At 45.7% G+C, this 20836-nt stretch overlaps 1 protein-coding gene across 1 annotated transcript in view; it reads right to left on the bottom strand.

The window, feature by feature from the left end:
* LOC125441039 (UDP-glucuronosyltransferase 2A2-like) overlaps window positions 1-20836 on the bottom strand; it is a gene marked incomplete at its 5' end in the record, with an annotated part of 52761 nt that overhangs the window by 10299 nt on the left and 21626 nt on the right. The window contains 3 exons of the mRNA XM_048511314.1: window positions 9826-9913; window positions 13338-13469; window positions 16499-16647. Of these exons, the coding sequence (XP_048367271.1) occupies window positions 9826-9913; window positions 13338-13469; window positions 16499-16647 (369 nt within the window). The remainder of the gene's footprint in view (window positions 1-9825; window positions 9914-13337; window positions 13470-16498; window positions 16648-20836) is intronic.

Here is a 20836-nt window from a genome sequence, read left to right as displayed (position 1 = left end):
CACTGACCCCTGTAGCGTGTATGTGAAGTTTGGATTTTTTGCCCCTATGTGCATCACTTTACATTTTGCTACATTGAACTGCATTTGCCATTTCTGAGCCCACTCACCTAATTTATCAAGGTCCGCTTGGAGCTCTTCGCAATCCTTTGTGGTTCTCACCACCCTACATAATTTGGTATCATCCGCAAACTTGGCCACCACGCTACCCACCCCTACTTCCAGGTCATTTATGAATAGGTTAAAGAGCACTGGTCCCAAAACGGATCCTTGGGGGACACCACTCCCGACATCTCTCCATTGTGAGAACTTCCCATTTACACCCACTCTTTGTTTCCTGTTCCTCAACCAGTTTTTAATCCATAGAAGGACTTCCCCTCTTATTCCTTCATTGCTGAGTTTTCTCAACAGTCTCTGGTGAGGAACTCTGTCAAAAGCCTTTTGGAAATCCAAGTAGACAATGTCCACCGGTTCACCCCTGTCCACATGCCTGTTTACACCCTCAAAGAACTCTAGTAAGTTTGTAAGACAGGATTTGCCTCTGCAAAAGCCATGCTGACTCTTTCTCAGCAGGTCTTGCTTTTCTACATGTTTAATAATTTTATCTTTAATGATAGATTCTACTAATTTACCAGGAACAGATGTCAAACTGACTGGCCTGTAATTTCCCGGGTCCCCCCTAGATCCTTTCTTAAAGATTGGTGTGACATTGGCCATCTTCCAGTCTTCAGGGATGGAGGCAGATTTCAGGGATAAGTTGCCTATTAAAGTGAGAAGATCAGCAATTTCATGCTTGAGCTCTTTAAGAACTCTTGGGTGAATGCAATCTGGGCCAGGGGATTTGGTAACATTTAGTTTATCAATGGCTGCCAGAACTTCTTCCTTGTCTACCACTATCTTCGCTAGTTCCTCAGATTCGCCTCCTAAGAAGCTTGGTTCAGGTGCAGGAATTTTCCTCACCTCCTCTTGGGTGAAGACAGATGCAAAGAATTCATTCAGCTTCTCTGCAATCTCCCTGCCACCTTTTAGCAAACCCTTTGTTCCTTTGTCATCTAACGGGCCTACCGCTTCCCTTGCTGGCTTCCTGCTTTTGATGTACTTGAAGAACTGTTTGTTGCTGGTCTTGATGTTCGCAGCCATGCGTTCCTCATAATCCTTTTTTGCCTCCCTTACAGCTAACTTGCTTCTCTTTTGCCACCATTTGTGTTCCCTCTCATATTCTTCATCAGCCAAACTGGACTTCCATTTTCTAAAAGACATTTTCTTTTTTCTGATAATTTCCTCAACCTCTCTTGTTAACCATGGTGGCTTTCTTTTGGACTGGTGCTGCCTTTTCTAACCTGTGGAACACATTCCAGCTGAGCTTTTATTACTGTGTTTTTAAATAACCTCCAAGCATCCTGGACAGTTTTGACTCTCTTGATTTCCCTTTCAGCTTCCTGCGCACTATCCCCTCATCTTTGAGAAATTTCCCTTTCTGAAGGCTTAATGTAACTACATTAGTAGTTGCCACTTGTTCGCATGCTGAGATACTGAATCTGACAGCATTGTGGTCGCTGTTCCCTATCGGCTCAACAACACTGACTTCCTGCACCAGGTCCTGGGTCCCACATAGAATTAGATCTAGGATCACCTCTCCCCTGGTTGGTTCCACAACCATCTGCTCTAAGCCACAGTCATTTAGCATATCCAGGAATGCTCTCTCCTTACTATGACCTGAACATGCATTTTTCCAGTTTATATGGGGATAGTTAAAATCACCCATTACCACTACATTTTTTGTTTTTGTTGGCCTCTCTAATTTCTTTTTCCATCTCAGAATCCTCTTGTGCACTTTGGTCAGGGGGACGATAATATAGTCCTAATATTAAACTGTCCTTCACACCTGGTATTGATATCCACAGTGATTCTGTAGGGGAACCAGCTCCCCTTGCATTGTCTATTTTATGTGATACTATGCTCTCTTTGATGTAAAGGGCAACTCCACCCCCAATGCGCCCTGTCCTATCCTTCCTATAGAGCCTGTAGCCTGGTATAACAGCATCCCACTGGTTCTCCTCATTCCACCATGTCTCTGTAATGCCCACTATATCAAAGTCCTCCTTCAAAACTCTGTACTCTAGCTCCCCCACTATTAGTTGCTTTTCAGCCTGACTGCAGTATATTTTCTACTGCTATCGGAGGCCAGAGTGACATTAAAGAGGGACCTCCAGAGAGAGGGTACTGAGCAGAGATTTACAAGGGCAGTTAGCTGATTAAAGCAATTAATGCTGCTTTGAAATCAAAACAACCTGAAACCAGTAACAACAAAGCTAAACCCTCCTTAGACATATCTCTGCCTGGAATAACAACTAACTTAAATGCCATGACTAAAAGGAAAATTAGAACTACCTCGCCAGTTACAATAAATCAACAACCTAAATGAAAACAGATGAAGCTAGACGAGCTTTTAAAGACACACCCACCTCAAGAGGCCATGGCGTTCTCTGAGATTCCTACTCCAGATTTCTACAGCTATGTGAGGATGATACAGAGCAGGTGGATTCTGATCCAACTCAGATTTCTCCACAAAACAGAAATCCGTCTCCACCATCCTCTAACCAGCAAGGGAACAATACAGAGATAGCTGAAGGACCAGATTTGCTTGCAGTGGAAACTCTTTTTTCAAAGCTTACAGATGAATTGGCTGACCAATCCTTTTTAATGGCAAAGTCCATGCAATACCTTGGTGGTGCTTTGAAGCAAATCCTAAGGCAATTAAATAATATTTTAATAATATTAAACTTTTAAATTCAGCACAGATGCCTGAAGTCTCCACAAAAGTGATACTAAACGATATGAACAAAGCAGTTGACCCAACTAATTAACAATGATAAAGTTAAACAGAGGAGATCCTGGTAACTCAACAACTCAAGAGATCTTCCACCCAGATCCTTAATACGAACTTTCCAGACGAAATTACTCTTATTACCGTCACAGATTGTGTTGGATGTATTTCCTTACAAAGGTCATTTACCACGCTGGGACCCTCTCCAAGACACAAATTATAACTTAATGATGATTCTACATAGAAGAGACATAAAGGCTACTTCAGTAAGGGTACTCTCATCAACTGCTTATAGAAGTAGAGTGTTCTTAAAATTTCCAAGTATGCATACGGTTAACTTACTCATGCAAAAGAAAAGACTTTCAGTCCCATGGCATTTTCTTTGCCCGTTGTTTCAAAGATCTGAATATTAGACCACTTTTATTGAACAAACAGAAAGCTTTCTTGAAAGCGGGCAAAACTTTGAATTATGAAATAAGACATCATCAGCTGACTCTCATGCCTTAATAAACCTATCAAACTTAATTGACCTTAACCCCGAGACTACTGAAAGTGAACTTATGGACTTTAATCACTGAACTTCAAGTGAAGAACTGTCTGGGACAAAGGCCAAAGGTCAACAAAACCTACAAACTGGTCCCTCTTCTCCTCAAAACAGCACAGTGCCTCCAACTGATCAGTATTCCAACCAAACAAGTACTTTAAGTGGAATATCCCATGCCTTGCAAACTATGGCAAGTATTGAAATTAATCCGAGCACAAATGTCCAAAATCATCTGGGAACCTATTTTACCAGCTCACAACAATTAAACAAGGATTATACAATACAAAACAATCATGAACCTATTTTCAACCCAGGCTGACTTTCTACAATAAACAATAACATTCCATACTTACCTGAAATCCACAGGACTTCCAGTGACAAAAGAATAAATGGCTGTATATTTCAGGATAGGAAAGATAGTCTGGATAAACTGGAACAGCTAGATTGACTAGACTCCTGACCTACTTCCTCAAATTCAAGCAACAAAATTTTGGCATGGGACATCGCTGGTTGGAACTCAAAAAAAGGAGACAATGATCTAACAGACTATCTAGTTAGATTGCATACTACTCCAAGAAACATGGGCAGTCGAAGCTCCAAAACTAAAGGGTTATCTCTCCTTATCCTCCAACAGACTCTAATATTGACCTTACCACACAATGGAATCAGATCATGGATTATGATATCACTACTATGGAGCTGAAAACTTCAAACAGTCTTCTCTATCAAACCAGACAATGGCATATACTTCATAAAGCCCTGAATTCCAACAACTGTAAGAAATTTTTGGTCAATTATAAACGGCTCTAGCAATCAAAATTTCACAATTACTATCATTGAACAATGGACACAGCACTATTCAACCCTTTTAACCGAACCCAGCATTTTCATTGATGTGTGGAATCAACCACAATCAATATGGGCCCCTCCAGATGCACATGTAATATCAGCCATCATAAAAAGTCTTAAGAAAAACAAGGCGCCTGGATTGGATGGGATCCCTGGCGAAGTCCTGTCTGAACACATTGACTTAGTGGACCCCAATTCTGGTTAAATTGTTTACTTACATCAATCAATATGGCACAATTCCGGAGACATGGCTATCATCAATAATAATACCAATTCATTAAAAAAATGATCCTGGAAATTTTCGACCAATTAGTCTTCTGTCCATAATTGGGAAGATTTATACTAAATACCTTGAAAGAAAGCTAAAAACATGGATGTCTGAAAACAACATCATAGGCCCTGAACAAGCTGGGTTTAAATCTGGAAAATCTACTACAGATCATTGCCTGACTCTTTACTCTTTGGCAAATAAATATCAATCCAAGGGAAATTGTATGCTGCCTTTCTAGATTTGAGTAGTGCATTTGATACAATTTCCAGAAGCACCCTATGGTCAAAATTAACTCATCTCCAAATGGAGCCACGACTACTTATGCTCATACGTAAATTATATAGCAATACTACTTGTCAAGTAAAATTAGACCAAACTGGTACACTATCCAAAAAATTTCAACCACCAGAGGGGTCAAACAGGGCTGTGTATTGGCCCCTCATCTATTTAACATCTACATAAATTATCTCCAAAATCATCTTAGTAAAGTTAATGGCCATCCTCCTGAAGTTGGAGAGTGTTCTGTTCCACTCCTTCTCTACGCCGATGATGCTGTTATTTTATCCCAAACACCCATTGGACTTAAAAGGTACTTGGGAGCTTTTCTTGACTACTGTGAACTCAACAAACTAAAACAAGAAGTCAAAAATAGTTGCATTTTTCAAAAAATGGTGTCCTCTTTCCTGGAAAATTAATAATATTGAGATTGAACAGGTACAATCCTTTAAATACCTGGGGATCATTTTCCAAGACAATCTTAAATGGTCCCTTCATAGATCCTGCTTAATTTCATCAACCAGACATACCATGTCTGGTATAATTCAATTCTATTACGGAAAGGGAAACCAATCAATAACAGCCGCTCTAAAAATCTTCCAAGCAAAGCTATTGCCTAAAATTCTCTATGGCATCCCAATTTTGGTCAATGATTTTCAATCTGATATTGAACAAATCCAAGTACAATTTCTGAGAAGGATCTTGGGAGTCCCGAATAGTGTCACCTATCCAACCTTATGTCTTGAAGTTGGTCTCTCACTTGTTGAGGCAGAAGCCTGGATTGCCACATAAAGTATTGGCTTAAATTACATTTTAGATCATCTACTAGTGACATACTTAAACCTTTTTAAAGATAAGTTTCAATTTTGCTGGTTTAAAGTCATTGAGGACAAAATCAGAACCATAGGGAATTATTTGGATAATGTTAGGATTGACAGCGAACGGTATATCTTTAACGAAATCCGGGAAAGACTGAGGGATTCTGAGCATCACCTTTTGTATCCGACAAAGACAGCTGTATGCTTCCCGCACTCCCTTGGAATACAGCCAAGCTACAGAACAAGAGCTAAATATCTTACATCTCTGTCATCCATTAAGCAACACTGCACATTTATGTTAGCACACCTCAACAGCTTCCCATCAGCAGTTACTTCTGGGAGATACCTCCAAATTCCCAAGCAACAGAGACTATGCCGTTGTGGATGTGGATCTCCTGAAACCATAAGTCATATCCTCCTGGAATGTCATCTTCATAGTAACCTGCACATTATTTTAATCCACCCTTTGTTGCTTCCAAGGCTTAATTACTCTAAATTCCAGACCACTTGATTTTTGTTAAGTGATTAGGGTTGGAGATTCGGACAGTCCGAATCTGAGTTTGGACTGAATCTGAACTGATTCGGATGGATTTGGACGAGTTGGGTTTGAATCCGAGCTGTCCGAATCACATCTGATCCGAATCCATGGGAATCCATTTTTAGAAATATCGGCACCAAAATTTCAGGGTATTATCAGGAGACTGTCCTGATGATACCCCCAAAGTTTGGTGCAGTCTGGTTCAGGGAGGCCAAAGTTATGGACCCACAAAAGTGGTGTCCCTATCCCCCATTCTTTCCAATGGGAGCTAAGGAGATGGGGCTACCATTTTGAGGGTCCATAACCTTGGCCCCCCTGAACCAAACTGCACCAAACTTGGGAGGTATCATCAGGACAGTCCCCTGATGATACTCTGAATTTTTGGTGCTGATACATCTAAAAATGCGCCCCTGCAGGCACCACCAGAAATTTGCCCAAGATTTTTTGTTCTGCAGTGACTTAGCTGCATTGCTGTCAATGGGGAATTTCTGGTGGAGGGCTGTGGGGTGCACATTTCTGAAGGTACAGTCACAAAACGTTCAGGGTATCTGCAGGAGAGTCTCTGGATGACACCATCCAGGTTTGGGGAACTTTGCTTCAGGGGGCAGTGGGAGATGGGCCCTACCCTTTTTGAGTCCCATAGAATTGAACCCTCTGAAGCAAAGTCCCCCAAACCTGCATGGTGTCATGAAGAGACTCTCCTGAAGATACCCTGAATGTTTTGTGGGTTTACCATGAGAAATGTGCACTCCACAGCCCTCCCACAGAAATTTCCCATTGGCTGCAATGAAGCCAGCCAGCCACTGCAGAGCACAGAATCTGGGGAAAATTCTTTGGGTGACTGTCAGGGGTGCAGTTTTAGAGCTACTGTCACCAAAATTTCAGGGTATCATACGAGGACTTTCCTTATGATACTACCCAAGTTTGGTGAAGTTTGATTGAAGGGGTCCAAAGTTATGGAGCCTCAAAAGTGTAGCCTCCATTTCCTGTTAGCTCCCTTTGGAAACAATGGGGTGGGGGCACCCCTTTTGGTGGTCAATAACTTTGCCTCCCTGAACCAAACTTCACCAAACTTGGGGAGAATCATCAGGACAGTCTCCGGATGATATCCTGAAGGTTTGGTGCCACTAGCTTTAAAATTGCGCCCCGATGCTAGCTTTAAAATTGCGCCTAGCTTTAAAATTGCGCTAGCTTTAAAATTGCGCTAGCTTTAAAATTGCGCCTAGCTTTAAAATGGCCAAAACGTGTAAAAACACCAAAAAATTCAAAAAAATTAAAACGAACCCGAATTTTTTGGGTTACCCAAATTTTGGGGCATGTCCGAATCGGCTATGATTCGGATTCGGGCATACAAATCATTTTACGCCCCAAAACATCCGAATCTGAATTTTACCGAATTTTTTGAGTATCAACCAACCCTATAAGTGATTGTAGTCCATTGATTACCTTGGCAGTGGCTAAGTTCTTGGAAAACATTTTAAATACCAATATTTAAATGTTCTAAATGTAAATAAATTTGCAATTTTATATGCCATTAAAGGTTGAATTAAATTGAATAACATAGATGAAGCACAAACGGTCAGCCTTCTGTCACAAAGGCTAATTGATGCAGAAATTCAACTATTAGCCCCCCACCGCATGAAAGACATTCTACCCGAGGGTTTTAATCCTTCCCCTTCCAACAGGGGCCTACCGGTGTATTTTGCTAATTTACCTTCACCTTATCTCAGACGGATTTTTATGCTGGCCTGTCTGAACGCGCTTCCCTCGGCGGTTCTAAATGGCAGCTTTAATCAGACCCGTTATCACAAAAGAACATGTCCCTGCCCACGAAAGGCAATTGAAACAATTTAGACCAGTGGTTCTCAACCTTCCTAATGCCGTGATCCTTTAATACAGTTCCTCATGTTGTGGTGACCCCCAACTTTAAAATTAATCCATTTTACAGATGGAGAACACTGATGCAGACAGTCTTAGGCGACCCTTGTGAAAGGGTCATTCGACCCCCAAAGGGGTCACGACCCACAGGCTGAGAACTGCTGTTTTAGACTGTGATCTATACGCTTCACTTAGAAGACAACATATAGATTCCCATTCTGAGAACTGCATCTTATCATCAGATAAGGCCAAGATTTTCCACCTGCTCTGTGACCGATGTCCACAGAGATCCTTGGACGTAGCAAAATTTCTGGCGCTGGCTCAGCAGATACGATTTAGATTCTGTCCAACTATTTTTAATTGATTACATCTGAACACTTTTTTTAGCCTTAACTTATTTATCCCTTTTAACCCCTGTAATAATTTTTCTTTATTTATGCCAATAAAAAGTGAATGGATGAATTAATTAATATAGGGTATATTATTATTTCTGTCAAGAATATTAAGATAACCATGGTTTAGTGCCCATTATTATATTATCATTTACTGTTTCTATTATCATCATTATTTCTTATTATATTGCTGCTTAATATATTACATGTATATATTTTCTTAACCTCAGACTGTAATTGGATGGATGTGGTTGTTAGTTTTCTTTTCTCTTCCTTTATTCTTTTCTATTCTATTTGGTTCATATCTGTTAAAAATAAATCAGTTTTTTTAAAAAGAAGTGCTTCTTAATCCTACCTCTAAAGTCACAGTGGTGGGAACCTTTCCTAGGCTGAATGCCTTCCTTCCTACTAGAGGAGGATGAAAATAAATAACAGACCTGTCAGCAGAAAAAGCAGCATATGTGATTGTAACCCTTATGATTGTCCAAAGAGGACAATCAAGAAGTTGTTGTTCAGCTGATGCACATATGGAGTTTCCATCATGTCCTGTTCAAGAGAACCAATGTGGTACAGAGGCTAAGAGCAGATGGATTCTAATCTGGGAAACCAGGTTTGATTCCCACTCCTCCACCTGAGTGGCAGAGGCTTATCTGGTGAACCAGATGTGTTTCTGCACTCCTACATTCCTGCTGGGTGACGTTGGGCTAGTCACAGTTCTTTGGAACTCTCTCAGCCCCACCTACCTCACAAAGTGTCTGCTGTGGGAAGAGGAAGGGAAAGGAGCTTGTAGGCCACCTTGAATCTCCTTACAGGAGAGAAAGGTGGGGTATAAATCCAAATTCTTCTTCTTCCTGATATGTGTTAGCACATCTGAGTGCTCGCCATGGCACAGTGCCAGAGGCATACAGCCTATAGGGACATGGGAGGCAGGGGCGGGCCTGCCCTGGGCTGCCCACTGCAACGGAGCCCTGCCCCCCTCCCCGGTGTCTGTGCAGGCTGGCTTTTGCCCTTCCCAGGCCCTGGGGATGGCAAGAGCCGGTCTGCAGAGAGGCGGGGCTTGGTCCAAGCCCCGCCCCAAGGACAGGGAAGGTGTTGCCCCCAGGCGCCATTTCCCCTTGATACGCTTCTGCACAGTGCAAAAGGAATTTGTTACAAACATGCAATTCATAGTAAGTTTCCCTTCTGAACAGATGCCATCAGTGTGCATATGCTGCCAAACACCAGTAGCTTGTCACAGGGCGGAAATATGTGTACCGAACAGTGCAGGAACCATATCTAGGCCAATTCTGGGACTTAGAAATTTTTCAAATGGAAAGAAAGGCAAGGAGAGTTAAACCCAGCAGGTATGGTGGAGCAGAAGCCACCCCTACCTGAAAAACGCAGAGATCTAGGAGAATAGTACAACGAAGCCCGTGTGTGTAACATAAAGACTCACCCAGCAGATCGTTTTGTGGTATCCAGTCATAAAGCCTAGTGTTGGATCCTAACGTGACCGGCCTTTTTCCTTTGTACCGCCAAAGAACCTGGAACAGAGGCATTGAAAAAATATTCCGTTCCGTCCAAGCTGCAAAAGAATTCCTGTTGATATTGACCCACAGGGTTTTTTTACATATTCTGCAACCATGTTATGATGACCCTGCACATTTTCATGGCAAGAGATAGAGCTGGTTGGCCACTGCTGGCCTCTGCACAGCCACCCCTGGGCTTCCTTGGGGGTCTCCCATCCAAACACTGATCAGGACTGATCCTGCTTCGCTTCTGAGATCTGGCTAGTCTGGGCCATCCAGGACAGGCTAAAAAGTGTTTAGTCTTATTAAAAGGTTGTGCCAATTAATACATACCAACAATTGACTTGAATTTTTTTCAAGATTGTGAAGTTGTGTACCATCAGGAGCCAAAAGAATTAAACTGTATATTTATGTAAAACAAGTGAAAATTCACAAGGGCTTGTGGGAAGCATCTCTATTTCTTCTCCCCCACTATTTCCCGTTCCTGATAGGGAAATTCCTGAAAATTCTGTGGTAAAGTCTGATGAGGGCAGGTTGATGAGGCCTCTGTTGAACAGAATGAGATAGACTCCAACCTCCACCGCAGCCATTTTCTGCAGAGGAATTGATGTCCATCATCTAGAAATCAGTTGCAATTCAAGTTGATCTCCAGCCTCTTCCTGGAGGCTGGTGACCCTCGTTCCCCTGGAGGAAATGTGATGGGATTTGGCAAGTGCCAGTCACACAAACCAGTAATGAAGGAGTTAATTGATGCATGCTAATTAGTTAGTGAGGTCAGAAGTCAGTGACCAGGTAATTGATACCTATTGGTCAAGCAGACTTGGCATGTAGCCCATGCCAGTCTGCACGTAGACTTTAGATATACATTCTTTGTTGCTCTCTGCACTTGCTCAGTCTAACTCTCTCTGTGTGAGTAGTAGCTATGTAATAGTCAAGCAGAAAGCTGGCTGTTGGAGCTAGCTACTTAGAAAGATATTTCTTGTTTTTTTCCAAGTTACCCTTCCCTGTTAGTAAGTGAACTTTATTTCAGTAAGCAACTGTCTCTGCCTGCTTATTGCACTAACTCTGCTCTATAAGTATATTTTTCCAACAAAGGTTGTGGCCCCACTATGTTTCTCTGTGCTGAGTTGAGGCATTTAAGAAACAGTTGCTGAGTTGAGACAAGGGAAGTTTTTTTCTCCTTTTTTGCTCCAATGTTCCTTGTGGATTATTTTTTGTGGATTACCTCTTTCCTGAACCGAGGGACCCCTCGTCAAATTACAGGGAAGTAACCTTACCTAAATTAATCGCACAAAACTTTTTAATCTGGAAAAAGACTGTTTATTTCACACTAGAATCACTCAAGTTAACTAATGTCTTGGAAGAGGAACCCCCTGGAAATGACACTGAAAAGCGTGAATTCCTTAAACATGATAATTGGGTCTCTTCTATGCTCCTAAGAGCTCTTTCTAGAGAAGAATTTTCTTTAATTAATTAATGTGCAACTGACAGCAGGCACCTCCTAAATTGCCCCAGATTCTCCTTTTAAATCCACACCCTTCCTGCCAATGCTTGTTTTCTTTCTTTCTTTTATTCTCTCAATGCCTAATAAAGGTTATTATTATTATTGTTAAATCCACCCACTTCGGCATGGATTTAAAGGGAGAATCTGAGGACTCCAGTTGAAACATTGAAAGTGATGCCGTTTCAGGATGGGGGAGAATCCACCCCAAAATAGCATCACTTTCAATGTTATTTTAACTGAGGACCCCAGATTCTCCTTTTAAGGTAGATTTAGCTCGTTAGAAAGATATTTCTTGTTTTCTTCCAAATTACGCTTCCCTGTTAGTAAGTAAACTTTATTTCAGTGAGCAACTGTCTCTGCCTGCTCTATAAGTATATTTTTCCCAACAAAATGGCTGCTTTGGCGGGTGGGGTGAGGACCCTCCCCGCCCCAAGCCCCACCTTTCCCAGGTTCCACACTCCAAATATCCAGTCTAGCAGGGAGATGGAAACCTTGTCTGCTTCTCACCCATTGGCCATCCTCCTGTTTATCAGCCCCTCTCTCTTAAGTCTTCCCTCTTCTTCCCCAGCAGCCTCTGCCTACTAGGTGCTCCTCCCACTGGACCAGGTCCACTCGCAGGGTGGGGAACCCCCAAGGACTTGTGGAAGGGGCCCCTTCACTTTCCTCCATATCCCTCTCCCCATATGATTTCCTTGCTTCCCCCCCTTGAGACCCTCTCTGCCTCGACTCACCCTCTCCTCCTCAGCCATTCACCACCCGACCTTTTATCTGCCTCCAGTCTTCAATTATATTTATTATTTATTTTGTTTGTTTATATCCCTGCCTTTCTCCACAGTGGAGACCACATCAGCTTACATTATTCTCCTCTCCTTTTTATCCACACAACAATCCAGTGAGGTAGGGTATGCTGAAAGCTTGTGACTGGTCCAAAATCATTTCACAGCAAGATGGGGATTCAAACCTGGCTCTGACTGACCCTACTCTGCAGCTCTAACCACTATGCACACTGCCCTTCATAGAGTGGCTGCTGTTGAAGAGTAGCAACAAGGCAGGCCTAGACGTTGCCTTGTGGCCTGCAATTGCCAACCTCCAGGCGGGACCTGGAAAACTCCCAAATGACAGAGATTTGTCTATGTGTGGCATCACACCCAGCTGAGGCCTCTCCCCTCCCTAAACCACATCCTCCTCAGACTTCACAAACTCTCCAGGAATTTCCCCCCATAGAGCTCGCAACCCTAGATAGGCCATGTCTCAGGGAGGTCTGCCTCAAAGGCGAGGCCTGGAAAGGGTCCTGCCCCCTCCTCCTCCTACTGAAACTGAAGCCTGGAATGCTGTGGTTGTCTAGCAACAGCCACAAAGGGAATTGGTGGCTTAAAGCTACAGGTACTCCCAGGGGCCCTTTTCAGGTTTGCAGAAAGATCTGTCTTGCCTGTTCACAACTCCAGTCACCTGATTTAAGTTTCCAAACTTTGACCAACTTCGCTATTAGAATGTACGATGTTGTAGACAAACCCACATCTTGTCTTAGATTTAATATTACACAATTCAGATGCCATTTTATCTTACTTATGTTTATTCTACATTATTTTGTTTTCCCTTGCTTGAGCTACTTTAAGTAGTGTATCTCTAATTTTCCTCTGACTTGTAAAAAGATTTTAATCACTGAGGGGATGAAACATATACAAAATGTACTGAAAATATACCCGGAATAAGTCATTTGCTCTCTTACCAGAAGTGTCATAGCTGCATAAAAGCACAAGGATGAATCAATGAAATAAAGACTTTTATGAGGCACAGGAAAGGGCAAGCGTGTGGAAAACAGAATCAGGATGTTGATGACTTTTGATAACTATATTTTTGAGGATCTGGTTTTCAAAAACAATTTGAACAGAATGTTTTTGATCAAAGTATGTGAAACAGGTGGCAGAAACTGACCTTTTGTGGAATTTGGCTGAGTGCAAAGGCAATCATATTACCCTTTTCATCTGTTAAGTTTTGAACCATTGATCCAAGAGAAAAGACAACAATGCCGTGTTTCCCTGAGCTCAGGACAAATTCTTCAATTTCCTGTTAGAAGCCAAAAAAAGATTAACACCTCAACTTTCCTTTACAGTTTCCATTTGGAAATTATACACATGTTTTAGTGGGAAAAGGTTGCTGTAGGCTGGCCCAACAACTACTGTTCTATGTTGAGGGAATTTTGTACTGGGTGAAAGGATCATGGAGAGTTCCAAACTGCACTCTTAAGAATCCAGATTTAAATTTACTTCTTTGGTGGGAGCTAAACTGTGTGCCTTATAATACACCCCAGACTGCTCGACAAGGCGCTGGGTTCTTTAGCAGACCAGGCAATGCAGAATGGTGTCCTTAAACGCTGAACAGCCAGCTCCAGGTTCCTGTGAGCTCCAGCAAGGGAATGGGCTGTTCGCCCAGGAGAGGGACGGAAGCCTGGGGAAAAGCAGGGGTGGAAGTGACAGCCACTCGGAAGAAATAGGAACAGGTGCTTCAAGATCCACCCGACCTGGTGGAACCTGGAGATCTCCTGGAACTACTACAGATCTCAAGATGACAGAGATTAGTTCCCCCTAGAGCAGTGATGGTGAACCTTTTCAAGACTGAGTGCCCAAATTGCAACCCAAAACCAACGTGGCAATTTAACCTGAATAACCCCCTCGAGCAGGGGCCAGCCTGCTGTAGCCTCCAGCAAGTCCCACATGCGCCACTCTGCGCCTCTCTAGCATCTCTGCCGCCTCTGCCCCCCCCACCCCCGGCAGCAGCCACCTGGAGCACAGGCATCAGGCCTGCCAGCCTCCCTGCTCACTGAGGTGCACGCACATCAAGTCCAGCATCCCAGGCCAGCCTAGATGTGGGGGGATTCCCCCCCCCACATGACAAACTCTGTGCACGCATGCCCACAGAGATCGCTCTGAGTGCCATCTCTGGCACCCGTGCCATTGGTTCGCCACCACTGCCCTAGAGGTTGCTTTGGAGGATGGACTCTATGGAACCACAATTCACTAAAGTCCCTCCCCCCCAACCTCCCCCCCCCCCAAATCTCCAGGAGAGACCGGAATCGAATGCCACAGATCAGTTTGCCTAAAGTGGCTCATAATGGAGTCAGAAACTTGACAGAAGAACGGGAATGTTTGTCAGAGACGTACAGCCTATAGGGACATGCGGCCTGGGCACACGCCTTTCGGGGCCCGGGTGCACGCCCCCCACGTGACAAAATGGCATGCGCTCCAACCACATGCCACCGAGCCCCACCCCCCTGCAGGGAGGCAGGGGCGGGGCTTGGTGGCAGCAGCCGTGGCCGTGGTGCCCACCTGGACTGTCCGCCGCTGCCGCACCCTGCCCCCAGCCTCTGTGCAGGCTGGCATTTGCCCTCCGCAGGCTCTGGGGATGGCAGGAGCCAGCCTGTAGAAAGGTGGGGCTCAGTCCAAACCCCACTGTCCACGCACCCTGCCCCCAAGCGCAAGGGGGCACAGGGGCGCCCAGAGAAGGAGTTGCCGCCGGGTGCCATTTCTCCTCGGTATGCTTCTGATGTTTGTTAACCAATGTATCCATGGGAGCTAGTGGTCAGGAGGTCTCTTGTTCAAGAGCTTATCTTAGCTTGATGGAAAAACAGCTGCTAAAGCTGAGGCAACAGGAACAGAATGAAACAGGCAGAGGGCCAAGATCTGTCTGAAACCAAAGCACGTCAGCAATCAGGAGCTGATTCTATGTGTGTGTGTGTGGGGGGGGGGGATCCATGGGGATCATGTTCCACTGCAATTCTTGGCCAATCTCCACCTGCAGTGGAGATTTCAGGCAGCTCACAGGGTAATAGTTTTTGTCCTGGTCAGATGTGACCTCCCTTTCACAACAAAAGTACACACACACACTTTATAATAACCACTCTCCAAACCCTTCCATTATCACAACCACCTTCAGCCGGCCACTAAGAGGGCAGATCTTAAGCCACTTGCCCATGTAAAGAAAGGAAAATGGCTACCAGGCCACGTGCCCCTCCTCCCTCCCCCGCCCCAATTTTCATAGGTGCCACATTTTCCATCTGAAATCCAATCCAATGTGCTCCAAGCAGGAGGACTGTGGAGGAGGACAACAAGAAGAGGCCGTGCTGTGCCTGTGGGGTGTGGGGATAAAGGACCCCACTCCCCCTAATCATTGAACCGGGGCTGGGAGTACGGGCAGTGGTGAGGCACAGCAGTGAGCCTTGCCACCCGCCTGCTCGCCACTCCTTTGCTCAGGCTTCTGCTGAGGCTGTCTGCCTCTTGGCCTCTCCCCTGAGCTTGGTGGCTGGGCACACAGGTGTGAGGCTGGGGTGCAGCAGCAAACTTGGCTTAGCAGCCAGGCCTGGGCAGGGGGGTGGGGTGACTTGGAGCTCAGGGAAGAGGCAGGCGGCCTGCAGAGGCATGAGGCAGCTGGCTGTGGAGGCCCGGACTGGTGGGTGGGAAAGAGGCGAGCAGGCAGGGGGCTGGGAGTGGCCAGCAGAAGCACAGGGCCACAGGTGGTGGAAACTCAGACAGGCAGGGACACAGGAGGAGGAGGCGGTGGCACTGGCTCAGCAGGCAGCCCAGTGCTGCTCCTTGTTCCTGGGTGGGGGAGGGGGCAGCTGAATGTGCACCCCCACGTAACATTCACTGGGTGCCTGGGGCAGTTGGCTCCCTCTGCCCCCCTAAAAACGCCATGGTTGCAAGCCTCCAGGAGGAGCCTGGAGATCTCCTGGAATTACAACTGATCTCCAGTCTAGAGTTCCTCTGAAGAAAATGGCTGCTTTAAAGGACCAACTCTGTGGTGTTATATACCACTGAGATCCCTCCCCTCTCCAACCCCGCCTCCCCAGGCTCAGTCTACCAATCAGTGACGTAGGTATAGATTTTTTATGGGGTGGGTTCAGTGACTGAGGGCTTTCTGGCTGTTCTATTCCATGCATTGTTTCAAGCAAGCCAGATATGTAATGGGAGGGGTGTGAGCCCGAGACCCCCCCCCCATCTACATCCCTGCTGCCAATCTCCAGGAATTTCCTGACCCAGAGATGGCAATCATGGTCCTATGAACAAGGACCAGATGCACTGCTCATGGCCACATGCTACCTCTGGCAAAGGCTTGGCTGGCTGGCAGTGGAGACCCCCGACAAATTCAAAATTGGGAAGGAAAGGCCGAGGGAATTCAAAGTCCCAGTAGGTTCGGATCAGCCACAGCTCTGCTTTCCCCATCGTTTCACACAGCGTCGTGGGCCTCCCTGCAATTGAAAAGGAGGACGGTTATGTTTAGCTTGTCTTGCTTCACAGTCTGAACCATTGTTTTTAGAAATACTGAGGGATGATTCACAAATTTCATTTTCTAACAATATGAAGTGGGGGTGAATTTATGCTTGCAAATGTATCTCATATATATAAAACCTTCTCTTTATGCGGCTAAAGTGAGGGTCAATCTATGGTCCTTTCCCCCTTGACTAATTTGAGAGGCATTTGTTCTCTTTTGCATTTGTCAAAGGGAAGAACAGTGACATGTAGAGAGTGGGAGGTATTTTTAAAAAAAACCCATGTTGTTTTCTTATTCGTAAAGAACTCCTCCCTCCTCCTCAGTAGCTGCTTTGGTGTTTTTCCTGCCTTGGCTGTTTTCCAAGCCTCACTGGCTTTCCTCCCTCTCCTCTAGTGCAGAGATGCCCTGTGTTCGGTTACTGCACTTCATGTGGACAGTTGCCAGCAAGAAGGGCTGTGGGTCAGTGCCAGAGCATCTGCTTGGTCCCAGGTCCAGTCCTTGGCATCTCTAGTTGAAGGACCAGGCAGGCAGCAGGCGACGTGAGAGGTCTCTGCCTGACACCCACGAAGGCTACTGCCTGCCTGAGTCAACAAGGTAGGCTTCAGTGGACTGATTTCCCAGCTGAAATTGTAAGTGCTTCCAAATAATTTCTTCTCATTTAATAGTATGTTTACATCAGCAGCTTAAAGGCAGGGCAGTGGCCCAAGAAGCTGCCTTTATTGGCATAACAAAAAAGCACGACTAACATAAATAATACTAAAACCGGTGAGAAAACTCAGGTAAATATAAATTACAAACTCTGAATTATTTCCATGAGAAAATTTGCTACCTCTTCACAAAAAGCAGAATCGGAATTATTCAACAGGAGAAATAATCTGAACAAATCTGTTAACTCGGGTTGAAAAAGAGGAGATAAAGTAACTTACTTGGATCTAATTTTGGCAAATCTAGTACAGTGTAATAACCGGTGAGTCAATGTTTCAACTAGATTGGAATTACAACTGCACACCCTCTTAGATTTTTTGAGATTATTAAATCTGCCATTTAACAAGGCAGATGGCATGGCATTAAATCTAGCAGTTGAGAGAGCTCTCCTTGAGCAGGGATTGGTTGAAAATTATAAATAACTAGCAGGCCCGGCCACACGTTGCTGTGGCAATTGCCCTTCTCATCACAGTCCACAACCCACACAGATGTCCATGCAGGTCCAATGATCCGCAGCATAGCCTTTTGGGGTGGTCAAATGGAATCTCTCTTTCCCTTTTCAATGCACATTGTTATATGGTGCTGTCTTGTTTTTTTTAGTATAAGGTAACCCTTTCCATTCCACAACGGAACTGTCCAGAGTGCGAATCCCGGTGTCCATGAGGCTGGTTGACACGCACTGTCCTGGCTTGAGAGGAAAAGAGCAAGAACTGGGGAGCAAGCAAGAGCTATCCCCTGTCAGGCAGCAGGAGGCAGGAGTCAAGGGGAGGCGGCTCAGATCGAGGCCAGCTCCCTGGGAGTTCTTAAAGGAGGCCACATGCAAAAGAAGCGGGAGGGCCAGTAGTGTTGGTTAGCCCCCACCCCACATGAGATTTTGTTAGGAAGAAAAAAAGGCAAACTCTAGCTTTCGCTTTTAGTAAAAGAGAAGGCTGTGGCGAATATGGGTGGGAGGAAGTGGGTAAGTGGTGGTTGGATGTGAGGGAGGGCAGAGTAGAGGTGTGTGGAGGATGTGAGCTGGATGTGTTGTTGTGTGGTAGCAGTGGGATGAGGCACAGAGAGTGAAAGTTACCTGCAAAGTGTGTTAGTGGGAGAGGGGGAACCCCCACCCTGATGTCTCACACGGCAAAGTGTTTATGTGTTTCACTTCCACTCGTATTACCTATTCACTGTTTTCAATGCTCATCTCTGGTCATCTGCACGAACATTCTAAGGGCATCTCAAGCCCTCAGGCCACAGACAGGCTGCACGAACATTCTAAGGGTGACAGTTAAACACAGCCAGCTTCATGGCCTGGTGTGCCAGGAAAAAGACATTTTACCTGGCTCAGGTATGGACTTTTGGCGATTTGAAGGTCTGATTACCTGCCCGCAACAGGGAGGGATGTCCTGTGAAAATTTGGGGGCGATCTGTCCAGCAGCTTCTGATCGGCCCCGTTCTTCAGCCCAACAATGTCACAAGACAGCCTCACCCTTCCCGAGATGGGAGGGGGGCCGAAAAATGGGGCCGATCTGGAGCCAGCCCCGCAGGATCCAGGGAGAAGCCGGGTGCGGCAGGACCTGAAGCCGGCCTGGCAGCTGAAGGTGCCGGTAAGGGCAGGGCGGGGGACCGTGACCACTATGCTGAGGCCCATGGCCCAGCCACTGCCAGCACCACAGCAGCGGAAGAGCCGGATCAGCTCTCAGCTGCTGCCACTTGGGAACTGAGCAGGGAGAGCGTGGGAGATGGGCAGGGAAGAGGGTGGCCGAAGGGAAATAAGGGGTGGAGAAGCCAGGTTGAGGAGGAAGAAAGGAGGTGGGAGCGTAGAGGGAAGGGAGGTTGCGGAAGAGAGAAAAGCTGGGAAGGGGAAAGAGGAGGTGTGGGCGTTTCTGATGGCCCCAGCAGCCACCTCCTTCACGGCGAGGGGAGAAGGGGGAGGGAGGAGATGCAGCCCTTGCGTGCCGGGAGGGAGGTCTTGGCGTGCCACTTCTGGCACGTGTGCCATAGGTTCGCCATCACGGCCCTAGAATGTTGTGGTGGGCAAATGCATATGATTATGTCTTGCAGCACCAGTCAGGGAAGAGAATTGGTCATGTAGATGCGTTGAGTCGCTTGCCAGTACAAAGGGAGGAGGAAGATCACTCCCCACTCTTGGAGGTTTTGATGTTGGAATCGTTATCAGAGCCTCCAGTGCAAGCGGCAGAAATAGCAGAGAGGTCAGCTAAGGACCTCTCTGAGTTTTGAATTGGGCATGGAAGGGTTGGCCATTGGGAAAGTTAGAGGAAAAATTCAGACCATTTGGAATGAGGCAGCACGAGATATCTGTCCACAAGGGGTGCTTACTGTGGGGAAATAGAGTAGTGATCCCAGTAGCTTTAAGGATTAGGGTGCTTGGAGGCCTTACATGTAGGGCACCCCGGAATAGCGAGAATGAAGGCATTGGCCCGTAGTTACGTGTGGTGGCCGAAGATGGATAGTGAAATAGAAGAATGGGTGGCCAGGTGCAGGGAGTGTCAGATAACGCGACCTGCCCCACCTCAGGCCCCTACCTATCAATGGGAGTCCACAAAAAGACAAGAGGATGGTGCGTACAATGAAGGATGCATTGCAGCGAATAGTAGAGGGGGATTGGCACCGTTGGTTGGCGAATTTTTTGTTAACACAGAATATAACACCGTGCACAGCCACCGGGAGGAGTCCTGCAGAATTGCTGATGAATCGGAAACTTACAACGTTGCTGGACCGAATGCATCCCGATTCAGTCGATGATCGTCCACAAAAAGAAGTTCAAGTGTTGAAAGCACCTTGGACATTTGATAGGGATGATACGGTATATGTTAGAAATTATGGTGCAGGTCCATGTTGGGTCCCAGCAGTCGTGAGGCAGCTGACAGGACCCTTGTCTTATAGGGTGGAAACTGAAGAGGGGCGGGTGATCCGCAGACATGCCGACCAAGTAAGGAAGAGAGTGCCAGTTCCAACTGTAGATCAGGGAGTTGAGCAACAAATGACAGAGGGAAAAAAGGGAGGGCAGGATGGAGATCAGGAACCCCAGGTCCTTGAGGAATCTAGGGCGGTAAGGGCGCAGATGGAAATGCAGGATGAGGAAGCAGTAAATGGTCCAATTGTGTTGCAGGATCAGGAACAAATACAGACTCAGGAGCCAGAGCAGGAGCTAAGACGATCTCAGCGAAAGAGAATCCCGCCAGATTATTACAGGAGTTAGGGGGAAGGGGTGTAATGTATTGTATCAATGTGAGGTTCTGTATTGGTTTAAGAGTCTGCAGCTGCTGCACTGGTAATTGGTAATTAGTATTTATGTTATATTGAGCACAGCTGCAGAGTGATTTTATGCTATGTGTGAGTAACAGCCATGGAATAAAGTGTTGTACTTTGTTCCTCCGACTCCTGATTCCTGAGACATAACAGTAGGGTAGACGGTTAGGGTTGCCATCATACTTCACATTCAACTGCCTGTGTGGCAC

The sequence above is a fragment of the Sphaerodactylus townsendi genome, linkage group LG11 (genome assembly GCF_021028975.2).
Source record: "Sphaerodactylus townsendi isolate TG3544 linkage group LG11, MPM_Stown_v2.3, whole genome shotgun sequence".
Classification (NCBI taxonomy): domain Eukaryota; kingdom Metazoa; phylum Chordata; class Lepidosauria; order Squamata; family Sphaerodactylidae; genus Sphaerodactylus; species Sphaerodactylus townsendi.
Note: the sequence above shows the minus strand (reverse complement) of the source record. Positions and strands in the feature narration are given on the sequence as shown.